The 13,545-nt window shown below is 44.2% G+C and overlaps 1 protein-coding gene across 4 annotated transcripts in view; it reads left to right on the forward strand.

Moving 5' to 3' along the window:
- The window catches only part of PDXDC1 (pyridoxal dependent decarboxylase domain containing 1), a 43,581-nt gene that overhangs the window by 26,671 nt on the left and 3,365 nt on the right, over positions 1-13,545 (forward strand). For all 4 annotated transcript variants that reach the window (XM_069486902.1, XM_069486898.1, XM_069486900.1 and 1 more), the window contains exons 13-22: positions 1,381-1,431; positions 5,480-5,543; positions 6,837-6,931; positions 7,935-8,040; positions 9,771-9,942; positions 10,597-10,715; positions 10,992-11,113; positions 12,071-12,163; positions 12,240-12,336; positions 13,272-13,376. In XM_069486902.1, the coding sequence (XP_069343003.1) occupies positions 1,381-1,431; positions 5,480-5,543; positions 6,837-6,931; positions 7,935-8,040; positions 9,771-9,942; positions 10,597-10,715; positions 10,992-11,113; positions 12,071-12,163; positions 12,240-12,336; positions 13,272-13,376 (1,024 nt within the window). The remainder of the gene's footprint in view (positions 1-1,380; positions 1,432-5,479; positions 5,544-6,836; positions 6,932-7,934; positions 8,041-9,770; positions 9,943-10,596; positions 10,716-10,991; positions 11,114-12,070; positions 12,164-12,239; positions 12,337-13,271; positions 13,377-13,545) is intronic.

Below are 13,545 nucleotides of genomic sequence, written 5' to 3' on the forward strand. Positions count from 1 at the left end.
TATGTTAGGACAGTTCATTCTTACATTAAAAAATAATTTTGTGATTTATAATCATGCTTACAAAAGCAACATATTTTTAGGAGTGTTCTCATTGTGTTATTAGCTCACATCTTGAGGTTTGATTCTTAGGAAAGAAAAGCCTTTATTGCTGTAGTAACTTAGTCAATTTAGGGAAGGTTTAGGCACTCAAGGGAATTTTTCAGTTCCCCGTGGCCTGTGGCGTGCAGAAAAGTAATGTTGACATTAATTACCAAACCGTTGAGGTCACCACAGCTCTGGCATCTTCCTTTAAACAAAAACTGTAGCTGATCTCAACTACTCTTGAGGATTTGAGTGATATCCTACTGCTGATTCACCCATGCTAAATGCATATGTTAAACTGCATGGAAATTTGGCAGATGTGGTTATCTGTGTACATTTATACCCTATAGTTCATACTAGACCATACATTTCCTGAGAGCAGAAATCAGTATCCTCCCCCTGTCCTCCCCGCCCCCCTTCTTCAGTAGCAGTTATTGAGCGTTTACTCAGTGCCAGGCACCATGAGGTACTTTATATACATCGTCTCATTTGATCCCCACAACTTCACTAGAATGTAAGTTCCATTGATAACATATAGAGAGTGAGTTTTCACAAGGGGCTTTCCACTGTCCAATACTCAGTGAATATCAATTGGATTAATGTGTCCCAACCCCATGAGTTAGGCACTATTATTATCCCTCTATTGGTGATGAGGGAACTGGGGTTGAGACATTACTACAGTGGTGATGATGGCGTTGACTTGCATAATGCACACTGTGTTCTAGACACTGCTTCTAAGCACTTAGTGTATATCAACTAATATAATCTTCACAACAACCTTGTAAGAGAGATACTATCATCTGCATTTTATAGTTGAGGGAATTGAAGCACAGACAGGTTAAATAACTTGTCCAAGGTTATAGGTAGTAAGTGGCAGATTAAATAACTTATCCATGGTCCTGCAGGTTTTAAGTGGCAGAGCCATGCTTTTAACCATCTCTCTTGAGCAGGCTGTGTTCTCAAGAGACTTATCATTGGTCTCCCCCAGTATTCAGTACTGTGACTTGTATATATTTGTACTCAGTAGGTTTTGAATCACTGACTTATATTGCTAATATGATGGATTCATTTATGTCTCCTAAGAAACAGCTTTTCCTGAATCACTACATGTAACTTTTAACTGAAAGATTGGGAAATATCTGCAGATTTTGAAATGCAAAAATTGGCGGCCAAACTTAGAAATCAGCAAGTTGCAGATGACTTTGCCTGAGATCCTTGTTTGCAGACCTGCAAAGACCCTCTGAAAGCCACTTATGTCGGTCTAATGAAATTATATTAGCTGTTCTTTGTCATTTGCAGAGTCAACGGTTGCAGGAGAGTTTGAAGAAAGTGAACCACATCAAACTCTTGGTACGGTATATAATTTCATTTATTTTTGAAATAACTTTTTTTAAACTTCATTAACTTAGAATGATTTTTTCCAGATTTGATACATTTCGGTGGGATTTCAGAAGCTCCAGTAAAAAACAAAACCCCAAAAAACCATACATTCTTAGCAAGAGAATTATGCATGTATTTATGACCTAATTATACAGTTAGCCTGAAGCCAAGAAATTTGTACCATACCATGTTTAAATTCCTACAGTGCTTTTTACGTAATCTATTTATTCTGTTAAAATGTAGAATTGCACAAAGATCTTACAAACACCATTAACTTCACCTGCCCAAGGACTTTAGAATACCCATCTTCCTGAAATGAAAAATCATTTTGTGTCTCAGAATGCTTTTGGCTACTCTTTCTGAAATCTTCTGACACCAGAGTTTTCATTTGCATAAAGTGGGAGGAGGAGGAGAAAAGCAAGCAGTCTTGCTCTTATCTTCCTAAAATGAATCTGTTACAGATTGTTTCCCAGGGATACTAAGTAGATAAGGAAATGAGGATTTAGCAGAGCTAACAGCCAAGAATGAGTATCAGTTCAGATTTGAATGTCTTCATGTTTTGCTTTACTATATTTTAGAATTTCAGGCAATTTATAGGTCAAATTCTGATTTAAATAGATTTACTGAGTGTTTCTGGGACAATTGTGCAGGGTACAGTTAAGTTTAAAACTAATTTTTGAGACTGGGCATAGTGGCTCACACCTGTAATCCCAGCACTTAGGGAGGCCTAGATGGGAGGATTGCTTGGGCCCAGGAGTTCAGGACCAACCTGGACAGCATAACAAAACCCCATCTCTACAAAAAATTTAAAAAATTAGCCAGGCTTGGTGGCCTGGGCCTATATAGTGCCAGCTACTTAGGAGGTTGAGGCAGGAGGATCACTTGAGCCCAGGAGTTTGAGGCTGCAGTGAGCTATGATAGCACCACTGCACTCCAACCTGAGCAACAGAGCAAGACACTGTCTCTGAAAAACAATACAAATGAAAAGATTTTTTAAAAAACTAATTTTTGAGTTTATTTGGGGTTTAACACGTTGCCACACTAGAAAAAAAATTTTTTTTCCTTGGGGCCATGGTGTTTTATTACAAAAATAGAATAAAAACTTGGAAAACAGGCCAGGCGTGGTGGCTCACGCCTGCAATTCTAGCACTCTGGGAGGCCGAGGCGGGTGGATCGCTCAAGGTCAGGAGTTCGAGACCAGCCTGAGCAAGTGAGACCCCGTCTCTACTAAAAATAGAAAGAAATTATCTGGCCAACTAAAAAGATACATAGAAAAAATTAGCCAGGCATGGTGGCGCATGCCTGTAGTCCCAGCTACTCAGGAGGCTGAGGCAGGAGGATCGCTTGAGCCAAGGAGTTTGAGGTTGCTGTGAGCTAGGCTGACGCCACGGCACTCACTCTAGCCCAGGCAACAGGGCGAGACTCTGTTTCAAAAAAAAAAAAAAAAAAAAACTTGGAAAACAAAATAATCCTTTCTAATTTAATGAAAATTTATTATTTTTTATTGTTTTCTATGTGTGAGTTATATGCAACTTGAAAAATAAGTTCTCACAGTTCCCAAGGTGAAGACATGTGAGTTACATATGCTTCACAAGGCCCTGGGCTCAAAACTAGCATGAGTTAAATACAACTCGCACGGCAGTTAATGTGTTTAGTACAGTTTATTTCTGTTTTAGAACACGGTTTGGCCGAGGCGGGTGGATCGCTCGAGGTCAGGAGTTCGAGACCAGCCTGAGCAAGAGTGAGACCCCATCTCTACTAAAAATAGAAAGAAATTATATGGACAACTAAAATATATATATACAAAAAAAAAAAAAAAATTAGCCGGGCATGGTGGTGCATGCCTGTAGTCCCAGCTACTCGGGAGGCTGAGGCAGTAGGATCGCTTAAGCCCAGGAGTTTGAGGTTGCTGTGAGCTAGGCTGATGCCACGGCACTCACTCTAGCCCGGGTAACAGAGCGACACTCTGTCTCAAAAAAAAAAAAAAAAAAAAGAACACGGTTTGGTTTAAGAGAGGCAGCTACTCTGCATTGCCTTCTGAGATGGAGCCTGGGGCCAGCTGACCCAAGTTCTAGCTGGGGGAACCTTGGACAAGGAGGTAGACCTTTGAGAAAACAGAAGGGAGGAATGTAAGTCAGGAGGCTTGGGTTCTACCCTCAGAGATACCACAGGGTGGCCCTGTGACATTGAGTCACTTTCTTAACCTCCTGAGCTCAGCTGTCAAATGAAAGTATGTTGGTTGGACTCCTCTGATTTCAAACAAAGAGACCCAAATTATGGACTAGGCTGGTGGGAATCAAGGCAGTGCTGGGCCCGGATGCTTTTCCTATCCCTGCCTTGCTGAGGCCCCCAGTTGACTCTTCCTCACCTCCTCGCTACTTCCTCATTCTCAAGTGGGGGGGATCCGATGGTGCTAGTTAATCACCAGTTGTTTTGGAGCTTCTTTGTAAGGCCACACGTGGCCCACCCATAAACCCTGCTCCCTCCCTTCCAATGGCTCCTTATTTCATTAAAGGATACAGTAACTGGCAGATACCAAGGGGCATTGTGGCCTGTCAGTCATCATCATCACCACTGCAGCAGCTGGTGAAATGCTTACTAGATACCACACATGGTACTAAATACCTTACATGCATTATTTTGTTTAACCCTCACAACAGTCTCCTTTGTACATGCTGTTCTCTCTGCCTAGAAACACTGTTTCCCGCCCCGCCCCCTCTCGCCCCCCCCAATTCTTCTCATGGCTGGTTTCTTTCAGGTCTTAGTTCAGATCTCACCTTTTCAGAAAGGCCTTTCCTGACCACCCTGAGATAACTTCCCACCACCATCCATCACTTTCTATCCCCTGGGTTTTTTCCTTCTTCATTGCACTTGTTACTATCTGAAATCATATTTGTTGACTATTTTTGCCTGTAGAAGCTTCGTAAGGGTTTTACGCAGACTCACTACCATCCTTTATGTGGGCCTTAAAACCCAAGACCCAGCCAGGTGTGGTGACTCATGTCATAGTCCTGGCACTGTTGGAGGCAGAGGTGGGAAGATTGTTTGAGGCCAGGAGTTCAAGACCAGCCTGAGCAACATGGTGAGACGTCCATCCTACAAAAAATAGAAAACCTGGCTGGGTGTGGTGGTGAATGCCTGTAGTCTCAGCTATTTAGGAAGCTGAAGCAGGCGGACTGAGTGAGCCCAGGAGTTGGAGGTTGCAGTGAGCTATAATGACGCACTGCGCTGTAGCCCAGGCAGTAGATTGAGATATTGTCTCAAAGAAACACCCAAGATCCAAGCCATGAAAGCCAAGTGCCAGGCCCGAAACATGCTGCCCTTCTGCTGCAGCCCAGCTTACAGTTGTCTTTCTCTTCCCTCTGTCTGGATTCATCCTTTTTCTGTGAGCCTAGCAATGGCTTAACTTTTTTTTGGTCATATTTGGTTATATTTAATGCAGCATTTTGGGTGTATGGAATTGATACCTTTGGTATTAGCTCAGTCTGCTGCGTTGCTGAACCAGCAACGTATGTATGTAGAACCAGCAGTGTATGTATATAACCCTGTGTAGTATTTCTTTTTTTTTTTTTTTTTGAGACAGAGTCTTACTCTGTGGCCCGGGCTAGAGTGCTGTGGCGTCAGCCTAGCTCACAGCAACCTCAAACTCCTTGGCTCAAGCAGTCCTCCTGCCTCAGCCTCCCGAGTAGCTGGTACTATAGGCATGCACCACCATGCCCGGCTATTTTTTCTATATATATTTTTAGTTGTCCATATAATTTCTTTTTATTTTTAGTAGAGATGGGGTCTCGCTCTTGCTCAGGCTGGTCTCGAACTCCTGAGCTCAAACAATCCATCTGCCTCGGCCTCCCAGAGAGCTGGGATTACAGGCGTGAGCCACCGCACCTGGCCACTTTGAATTTTAATTTGTTATTTACAAAATAGAGCATCTCTAGCCTATTTTTCAAATTCACCATTTCATTTTGTAGATGTGTGGAATTTAATATTACTTGGTAATACCAGACTTCCATTTTTGCAGGTGGAAGATGAACTCAGTTCTCCAGTAGTGGTGTTCAGATTTTTCCAGGAATTAACAGGCTCAGGTAGGTGATTTTTAAAAGAGGATTATTTTCATATCTGTGTTTAAGGGCTTTGAATTTGATACCATTTCAAGTTAAATAGATAATCTCAAATATTTTTATTGTTAAAATTATCAGTCATTTCAGAAAAATTTAACAATATTTACAAGAACATCAGTCTTGAATGTTTTAGCATTTTGCTGATAGTTTGCTGTGATTAAACCAGTGGGTCTCAAGTGCCAGTCCCTGGACCAGTGCTAGAGTGGCTGAGAAAGACTCATTTGAAAATATAGATTTTTAGGCCCTGTTTACCACGTATTTTGATTCAGTAGGTTGGACCCAGGAATCTCCATTTTTAAAAAATGTCACAAGTGCCACCAGCCTAGTCCAAGGACCATTATTTTTCACCTGGATGGCCCCTTTTCACCTGGGCCCCTTTCAGCTGGTCTCTGTCCCGTGTTCTCCACCTTCACATGGCAGGTAGATCACACTGTAGCACTTCCCTGCCACAACCCATGGGCATCTTACTGTTTCCGCTGAATGAATTCCAGGCTCTTTGCCAGGCCCCGGGAGCCTGCGTGCTCTGCCCCAGCTTCTGCTCTGATTTCCTCTCAGGTTAGTTTCCCTCTTGCTGGTTGTGCGTCAGTCACACCGGTCTTGTCGTTCCTGGAATACTGCTCTGTCCTGGCACAAGACCTGGGTGCTTGCTGTTCCCCCAACTTCTCTCACATTTCCCCTCCCTCTTCTGGTGGCTCCTTCTTCCCGTTTAGGTCCACTCAGGGTCCACCTTCTTTCCATGCCGCTAACAACAACATACAGTGATTTTCTTTCTTTCTTTATGGTCTGTTTCCTCAACTAGAATGGCAGCTCCAAGATTCCAGAAACCTAGTCTGCCATGTATCCTGGTGGCAGGCCCAGTGCCTGGCATGAACAGGCTCCTAAACCGTTCTGATGAGTGAAGAGTAATTCTTGTGCAGCCCAGTTTGGGTGCTCTTCAGCACTCTTGTGACCTTGCACGGTGCTTGGTAGACTAGTTGTTAACTTGCAATGTGTGCTTTGATTTCCTCTTAAAATTCCTTGAAAGAAAACCGTTTTTTTAATGAAATTCAGAATTCTGTTTGTGTGAATGTATTCAAATGTTACATAGTTCATGAGAAAAAAAGTGGAACTTTAAACCTTCTATCAGATGTACATTTGGTTTTATAATACATGCGACTATTCCCTTGGGTTAATATTTGGATTAGTGAAATGGGATTGGAGGGGTGTTTGTTTTGGTTAGCCACGTTTCTGAGAGTGACTCCCCTTTCTGTGTTTTAGCGTCAGATCCAGTATTTAAAGCTGTCCTGGCGCCCAACATGGCACCTTCAACAGTTGGCCGGGAGAGACATTCCTGTGACGTGCTGAATCGCTGGGTAAGAATGGGAGTCGTCTGCTTTTTCTTTTATATCTGGAGCATCACCGCCTGTCCTGATGGTGTGGGTAGCACATGGTCCTGTGTGGGAAATCAGCCCCAGGAGGGAGCCCCCTTGAAGGTGCTGGGCTTGTTCTGGGGTTCTGTTCCCAATTGGATCAGTGCTTGACCTATGGCACCTCTGGCAAGTCCTTTAGCATCGTTCCCTTAGTTTCCTCATGTGACCATTTCCTTGTTGCCTTATAAGGCAGTAAAACAACATGCAAAGTGAGGACTGCGGTGCGGCTGCTCTGGAGTTTGGGGAGTGTGCGCAGCACTCGGGAGGCTCACGGGCCAGAGTCCGCCGGGTACCTTTGGCAAGCTGGCAGTGTGGTCAATCCCTGTGCTCGCTTCGGCAGTTCTTTTGACACTGAAATAGTACCGCTAGGGTTTTAGTGCAAAGGATGTTCCAGTGAAAGGATGTTCACCACAGCAATGTCAGTCCCAGCACAACAGTGGACATGCCCAACATAGGGTGCTTGGTGAATAGGTTACAATGCATCCATGCAGTGGAGTTCAAAACAGCCATTGTAAACCACAAAGCTAAATGTTTAAGGCAGAAAGAAATGGTTACAATAAATTAAATGGAAAAATGCGGGTTACTAAACAGTGTAGAATATCATGTTTTATGACGAGAAAAAATACACTCACTCTACTCACGGAGAAAAGACCCCAGGGGAGTATACCAGAGGTCAGCAGTGGGTGTTTCTGAATGGTGTATTGTGGGTAATTATTTTCTTCTTTTGCTTTACCTATATTTCCTAGATTTTTCTACAATGAACTTGTATTTATTAGTAAGAAAAAAATGTAAAATTTACTGTTTTTAAAAAGAAGTTGCTATAAGTATTCAATGACAATCAAAAGAGGAGCCTCTCTGGTCTGAGGCTGAGTGGACTAGGGTAGGTCCTGAAGACGTTTGACGCCCTCATTGCAGGAGCATGTTCACTCTGTCCTTTTCCCTGCAGCTGGGAGAACAGCTGAAACAGCTGGTGCCTGTGAGTGGCCTCACTGTCATGGACCTGGAAGTGGAGGGCACCTGTGTGCGCTTCAGCCCTTTGATGACAGCAGCAGGTAACTAACTAGTCCTGGCAGATTTCCCTCACTTTCGTTCTGGGGAGAAACAATTGCATGTGTGTTAAAGTCCAGGCTGTTGGGCTGATTAGCCTTCCCTTGTATTGTCCTGTTCTCCTCTAGTTACCAACATCTCCAAAAAGAGGGGCTTTTTCTTTTCTTTGGGGCTAAATTTAGGTAGACTAGCATTCAATTGTAACTTCTCAGAAATAGATTGATACTTCTGAAGTCACTTGAATTCCTATATTATGATGTTTTAGGATCCTTGGTTTTCTGTTCCAATGGTTCTCACTCCTAACTGCACAGTAGAGTCACCTGTGAAGCTTTAAAACTACCAAGAGCTGCCTCACCTACAGAGATGCTGATTTCCTTGATGTGGAACAGAGCCTGGACATCTGTGTTTTTAAAAGGTCCCCTGGTGATTCTAATAGGCCAGTGAAGGTTGAGAACCACTGTTGTAGACATTTGAGAAAGCAATGTAGTTGAAAGTATGTGGATTTCTACGACAGAAAGTCCTAAGTACATGTCCCCTCTCAGCCACCTCATCCCTGTGGGACCTTGAGCAAGTTTCTTGATCTCCAGACCTATTCCCCACTACCCCATGGTAGTGATGTGCAGATTGAAATGTGATCATGTATATGAAATGACTTACGTAGTGCTTGGCATATCATGGTAGGCACTTAAAAATAATATGAAAAAAGAGTTATTAAAAATTTGGTTGTGCTTTTTTGCAAAACGATTTCAACATTTTGAGAAGATGTGGTTTTTCATAAGCTGCTTTCAATATTTTGGGGAAGATATTTTCTCAAAGACATCAAAGTAAGAAAATGCAGGCATTTTCTTAGCCATCGTGAAGACTGCTGGTGGCCTCACCCCCAGCCCTAGAGGCTGAGTCTTTGAAACTGGAAAAGCAGGCTGACGACGCAGGGAAGTGAGGGAGTAGTACTGTTGCCAAGACTCCTGCAGCCCTGAGACTCAAGCACTGACCTTCAGATGACTTGGTGCTGTCACCATCTCCCTGCCCTTCCCGTGTGGGGACACAAAATCACTAAAATACTTTTCTTTGTCTCTGTTGTAATCATGTAAAGAGAGAATCTGTGGTTGCTTTTTTATTTTTAATATGTGGTATGATGTTTATAACCTGCCTCAAGCAGGCTTTCTGTGAGAAGAGTCTGGTATCTACATTGGAGTGTTTCATTGTATGTCAAATATTTTATGAAAGAAAAAACTCTACTCGAACAGCTGGCTGTGTTAATTTTTAACACCTGATTCTTCATATCTGAGTTGAGTGGCTTTTAAAAGTACAGGCCGGGTGTGGTGGCTCACGCCTGTAATCCTAGCACTCTGGGAGGCCAAGGCGGAAGGATTACTTGAGATCAGGTATTCGAGACCAGCCTGAGCAAGAGCGAGACCCCATCGCTACTAAACATAGAAATTAGCTGGGCGTGGTGGCACATGCCTGTAATACCAGCTACTAGGGAGGCTGAGGCAGGAGAATCACTTGAGCCCAGGAGTTTTGAGGTTGTTGTGAGCTAGCTGACACCATGGCACTCTAGCCCAGGCAATAGAGCAAGAATCTGCCTCAAAAAAAGTAAATAAAAAATAAAAATAAGAAAAAAAAAAAAAAGTCCTGAGCTGCAGCTAATTAGATATATCTGGAGCTTTTGCCCTTCCCTGCCCTCGTTAGCCATCCTGTAAGTGTTTCTCTAACATTTTGTGAACATCTTCAGTTTTAGGAACCCGGGGAGAGGATGTGGATCAGCTTGTAGCCTGCATACAAAGCAAGCTGCCAGTCCTGAGCTGTACACTGCAGCTGCGAGAAGAGTTCAAGCAGGAAGTGGAAGGAACGGCAGGTCTCTTATATGTTGACGACCCTAACTGGCCCGGAATAGGTGTTGTCAGGTAAAGTTTCAGCTTGCCAATTGTTGTTAGAGACTTTGCTACAGAAAGAACATAGGTGGGTCATTTTGTGAACCAGCTTAGAAATCTAGGATGAATATATGTAGTCAGAGTATGCTTATCTAATGAAAATTTAACTAGATTTTCTGGGCATTTACAGAAGCACAGTGCAGGCAGGTGATTTGGCCCCCAGTGCACACGGGGAGGTCAGAGTTGCTCTGTCTTCTGTCTTTATGGGCCAGTTCTCAAGTACCTAGGAGAACACACAGCTGGGTATATATAACAGACAAATAGTCACTCTCCAGGGTATAAAGAGCATTGCAAATCAGTAAGGGAAAACACTCCAGTTCCCTAAGGAGAGAAAATTCCAGTCCTCTCTAGTTCAGTGTGTGCAGTCCTGTGGCCGCTTTCTAGCTCCTTTAAAGATGAGGCAAGTATCATTTTATTGCAACTGATGAGACTTCCAGACCTAAAGACTTAGGCTTTCCTGTGACATTCTTGGAAGTTTTTGGTCTTGAGACTCTGTCAGTAGCTCTTTTACCCATTTGTCTCATTCCACAGTCTTGTTCATCTCTTGTGCTTTGTACTCCTGTAATCCTGTCTGGAGAAACACTTAATCCTTCAGGTTGAAATGATGTCGTTTCTAATCGTTTATAGGTATGAGCATGCTAATGATGATAAGAGCAGTTTGAAATCAGATCCTGAAGGGGAAAAAATCCATGCTGGACTCCTGAAAAAGTTAAATGAACTGGAATCTGACCTTACATTTAAAATGGGTAACTATTTTTATAAAGCAACTGTGACCTTTGGGAGGACATTTTCTAACTGGCGTCAAGGAAGATGGGTTTGATTTCTTTGGAGGAAACTTGTTTAGTTCTAGGTGGAAGGTACGGTTCTTCCTACAGCCTTTCAGGCGCTTTTTCCCTGTCCTTATCAGAGTCTCTGAAAAGGACAGTCCTTTTTGCGCGGGCATGCTATTGCGCAGGAGAGTGGGCCTGTGTCTCATGACAGAGGACTTGGAAACCAAGTTTGTCTATTGTTTCTTCCTCCAGGCCCCGAATATAAAAGTATGAAGAGCTGTCTTTACATTGGCATGACGAGCGACGACACAGACATCTCTGAGCTTGTGGAAACCATTGTAGCCACAGCCCGGGAAATTGAGGAAAACTCAAGGGTCTGTAAGAGTATTCAGTGTTTCCATCCTTTTCTGGGTTTTGTCCCAACTAGCAGGCGGCACGAAGAAAAGACACCCTTAGGGGGATGTCCATTCATTCATTCTTTCCCAAAGTTTATAAATGTTTCCTGTGAGCTAGGCATTGGGCCAGGCATCAGGAATGCTAGGTGGGTTTGACGTAGCCCTACCCGCAGTGAACTCACAAGCAGTGTGGGGAAGAGATACACGTAACACGCATGGAAGTGCTGTGGAATACGGGTCGGGGAGCTGAGCATTCAGGAAGACACATTCACGTCTGCCTGCCAAGGTCAGGGGAGACCAACTGGAGCTGGGTCCTGAGGGTGATTGAGAAGGTGTTTCTGATAAAGGGACTTGCCCCTGGTAATACAGACCTGCTTCTATTGGTCAGTTGGCACCGAGTGCAGGCTCCAAGGCTTAAAGAATGTTCTCCAAAGCAGACAGTTCCCTAGAAATCACTCAAAAGGAGAGAAAGGGGACCATAGCAAGACTAGTCTGAGAGGAGACAGAAACACGTGTCATGTGATTCACTTTTCGCAGAGTGGGGAAGAGAAGTTTGGAATGAGGCAGAGGAGCCAGCTTCATTCATTCTTGGGTGGGCTGCTTAAGGTTTCTCCCAAACTATATTCTGATTCTGTCGTCATGAATATTGAGCAGCATGTTTGTTTTGTATGGATGTGACATTGAGGTTGTAAGTAGTTATTTCTCCTCTGTTGCCTGGCAAATGAGGCTGGTCCCCAAGATGTGTCTGCCCGGGCCTCTGTGAGCATTTTATCCTGTTCTGTTTGATTTTCCATTTGATTTTTACATTGGCATTTAAATGCAGGGTTCCATTTACTGACAGACTTTTGAAGAATGTCCCCAGGGCTGTGTTACTAGTTCTTCTAGGCCCTGGGCAAGAAGCTTAGACAAGTAATACCTTTCCTGGTCCTAACACAGCTTCTGGAAAACATGACTGAAGTTGTTCGGAAAGGAATTCAGGAAGCTCAGGTTGAGCTGCAGAAGGCCAACGAGGAACGACTCCTGGAAGAGGTGAGGCTCCTGAGGGGACTTGCTGGCTGGGAGTGGGACTCAGCAAGACGCTCCTGAGCAATGGTTTGTTTTGCAGGGCGTGTTACGGCAGATACCTGTGGTGGGCTCTGTGCTGAATTGGTTTTCTCCAGTACAAGCTTTGCAGAAGGGAAGAACTTTTAACTTAACAGCAGGTATGAGTAACTGGCCTCCACCAAATCTTACTTACCTTGAGAGTTTTGACCAGTGCCCTTAGGTCCCCGCGCAGCTCATGGCGAGAAGCCCTTTAGAGTTCCAGGTCTCTGCCGCTGGCACAGTGCCAGGAATCCAAGACAGCGAGGTCTGTCCCTGCTGCTCTGTCATCCTCCTCCCACCCTGACAGCTGAAATAGTCCGAAAGCAGATACCCATTCCCTACCCCAAGCACACTCCTCTTCCCTGAATCCAGTGAATTCAGCTGTTCAGACTCTCAAGGTACTGTGTCTTAGACATTTTAGTTCAAGGTTAATACTCCTTAGAGTCCTCATTATTGTTTTGCCCCAGCAAAGGGCTGCTTTTGAAAGGGGAAATTCAAAGATTGTAGTATGTAGCACGGGAACATTTTATTTTAAACCAGGCAACCGGCAAGTATTACCAGTTGCTGGAATTTGGGGAAGGTATTAGTGATTCCCCCTTTCCTGTTCTACCAAGGAAACAATTTCCTAAACCCGAGGTTTCTGCCCTTGTTCCTTCCCCAGGAAGTGATGGCTACATTGTCATGAAAGCAAAAGATAATCTGAGTTTTAATCTGCCAAGCCTCAGCTTTTAGCGAAGAGGCATCCGTTTCTCGTTGGTAGAGTCCATTTCCCAGTTGGGCCTGGTTCCCCCAGCTCGCTTGTGCCACGCTGCCGGCTCAGTGTTCACAGTACTCGGGAGACTCGGCAGGGCCGGGGCTTGAGAGTCGGCTGTGAGACGACTTTCTGTAGTTCTCGGCACGTTTGGAGAGTGCCCAACTCTCCAGCAGCCTGTGGCCAGCTGGATGGCTGGAAGAAGCTTGTTGGGGAACACGGCTATGTGAAAGCAGGTGGCATCTTGCAGGGCAGCCTGTGCCAGGAGCTTCTGCCCACCCCTCTCCTGTCTCTTCCCTGCAGGCTCTCTGGAGTCCACAGAGCCCATCTATGTCTACAAAGCACAGGGTGCGGGAGTAACGCCACCTCCAACCCCTTCAAGCATTCGCACTAAACAGAAACTTCCAGGTACATCTGCACGTTTGAGTTCGTTAACATTAACATTGCCCCCCTTTGCTGTTACTTGCATTACTTTGTTTTCTGGGTTCTTTAACTCAAGGACTCTTAAGACCAACTATTACTATTTTAGTAGCCTGGGATTTAACCTTGAAGAATTACCCCAGCACTCCAAGCGTCT

This window comes from Eulemur rufifrons, chromosome 14, assembly GCF_041146395.1.
Source record: "Eulemur rufifrons isolate Redbay chromosome 14, OSU_ERuf_1, whole genome shotgun sequence".
Classification (NCBI taxonomy): domain Eukaryota; kingdom Metazoa; phylum Chordata; class Mammalia; order Primates; family Lemuridae; genus Eulemur; species Eulemur rufifrons.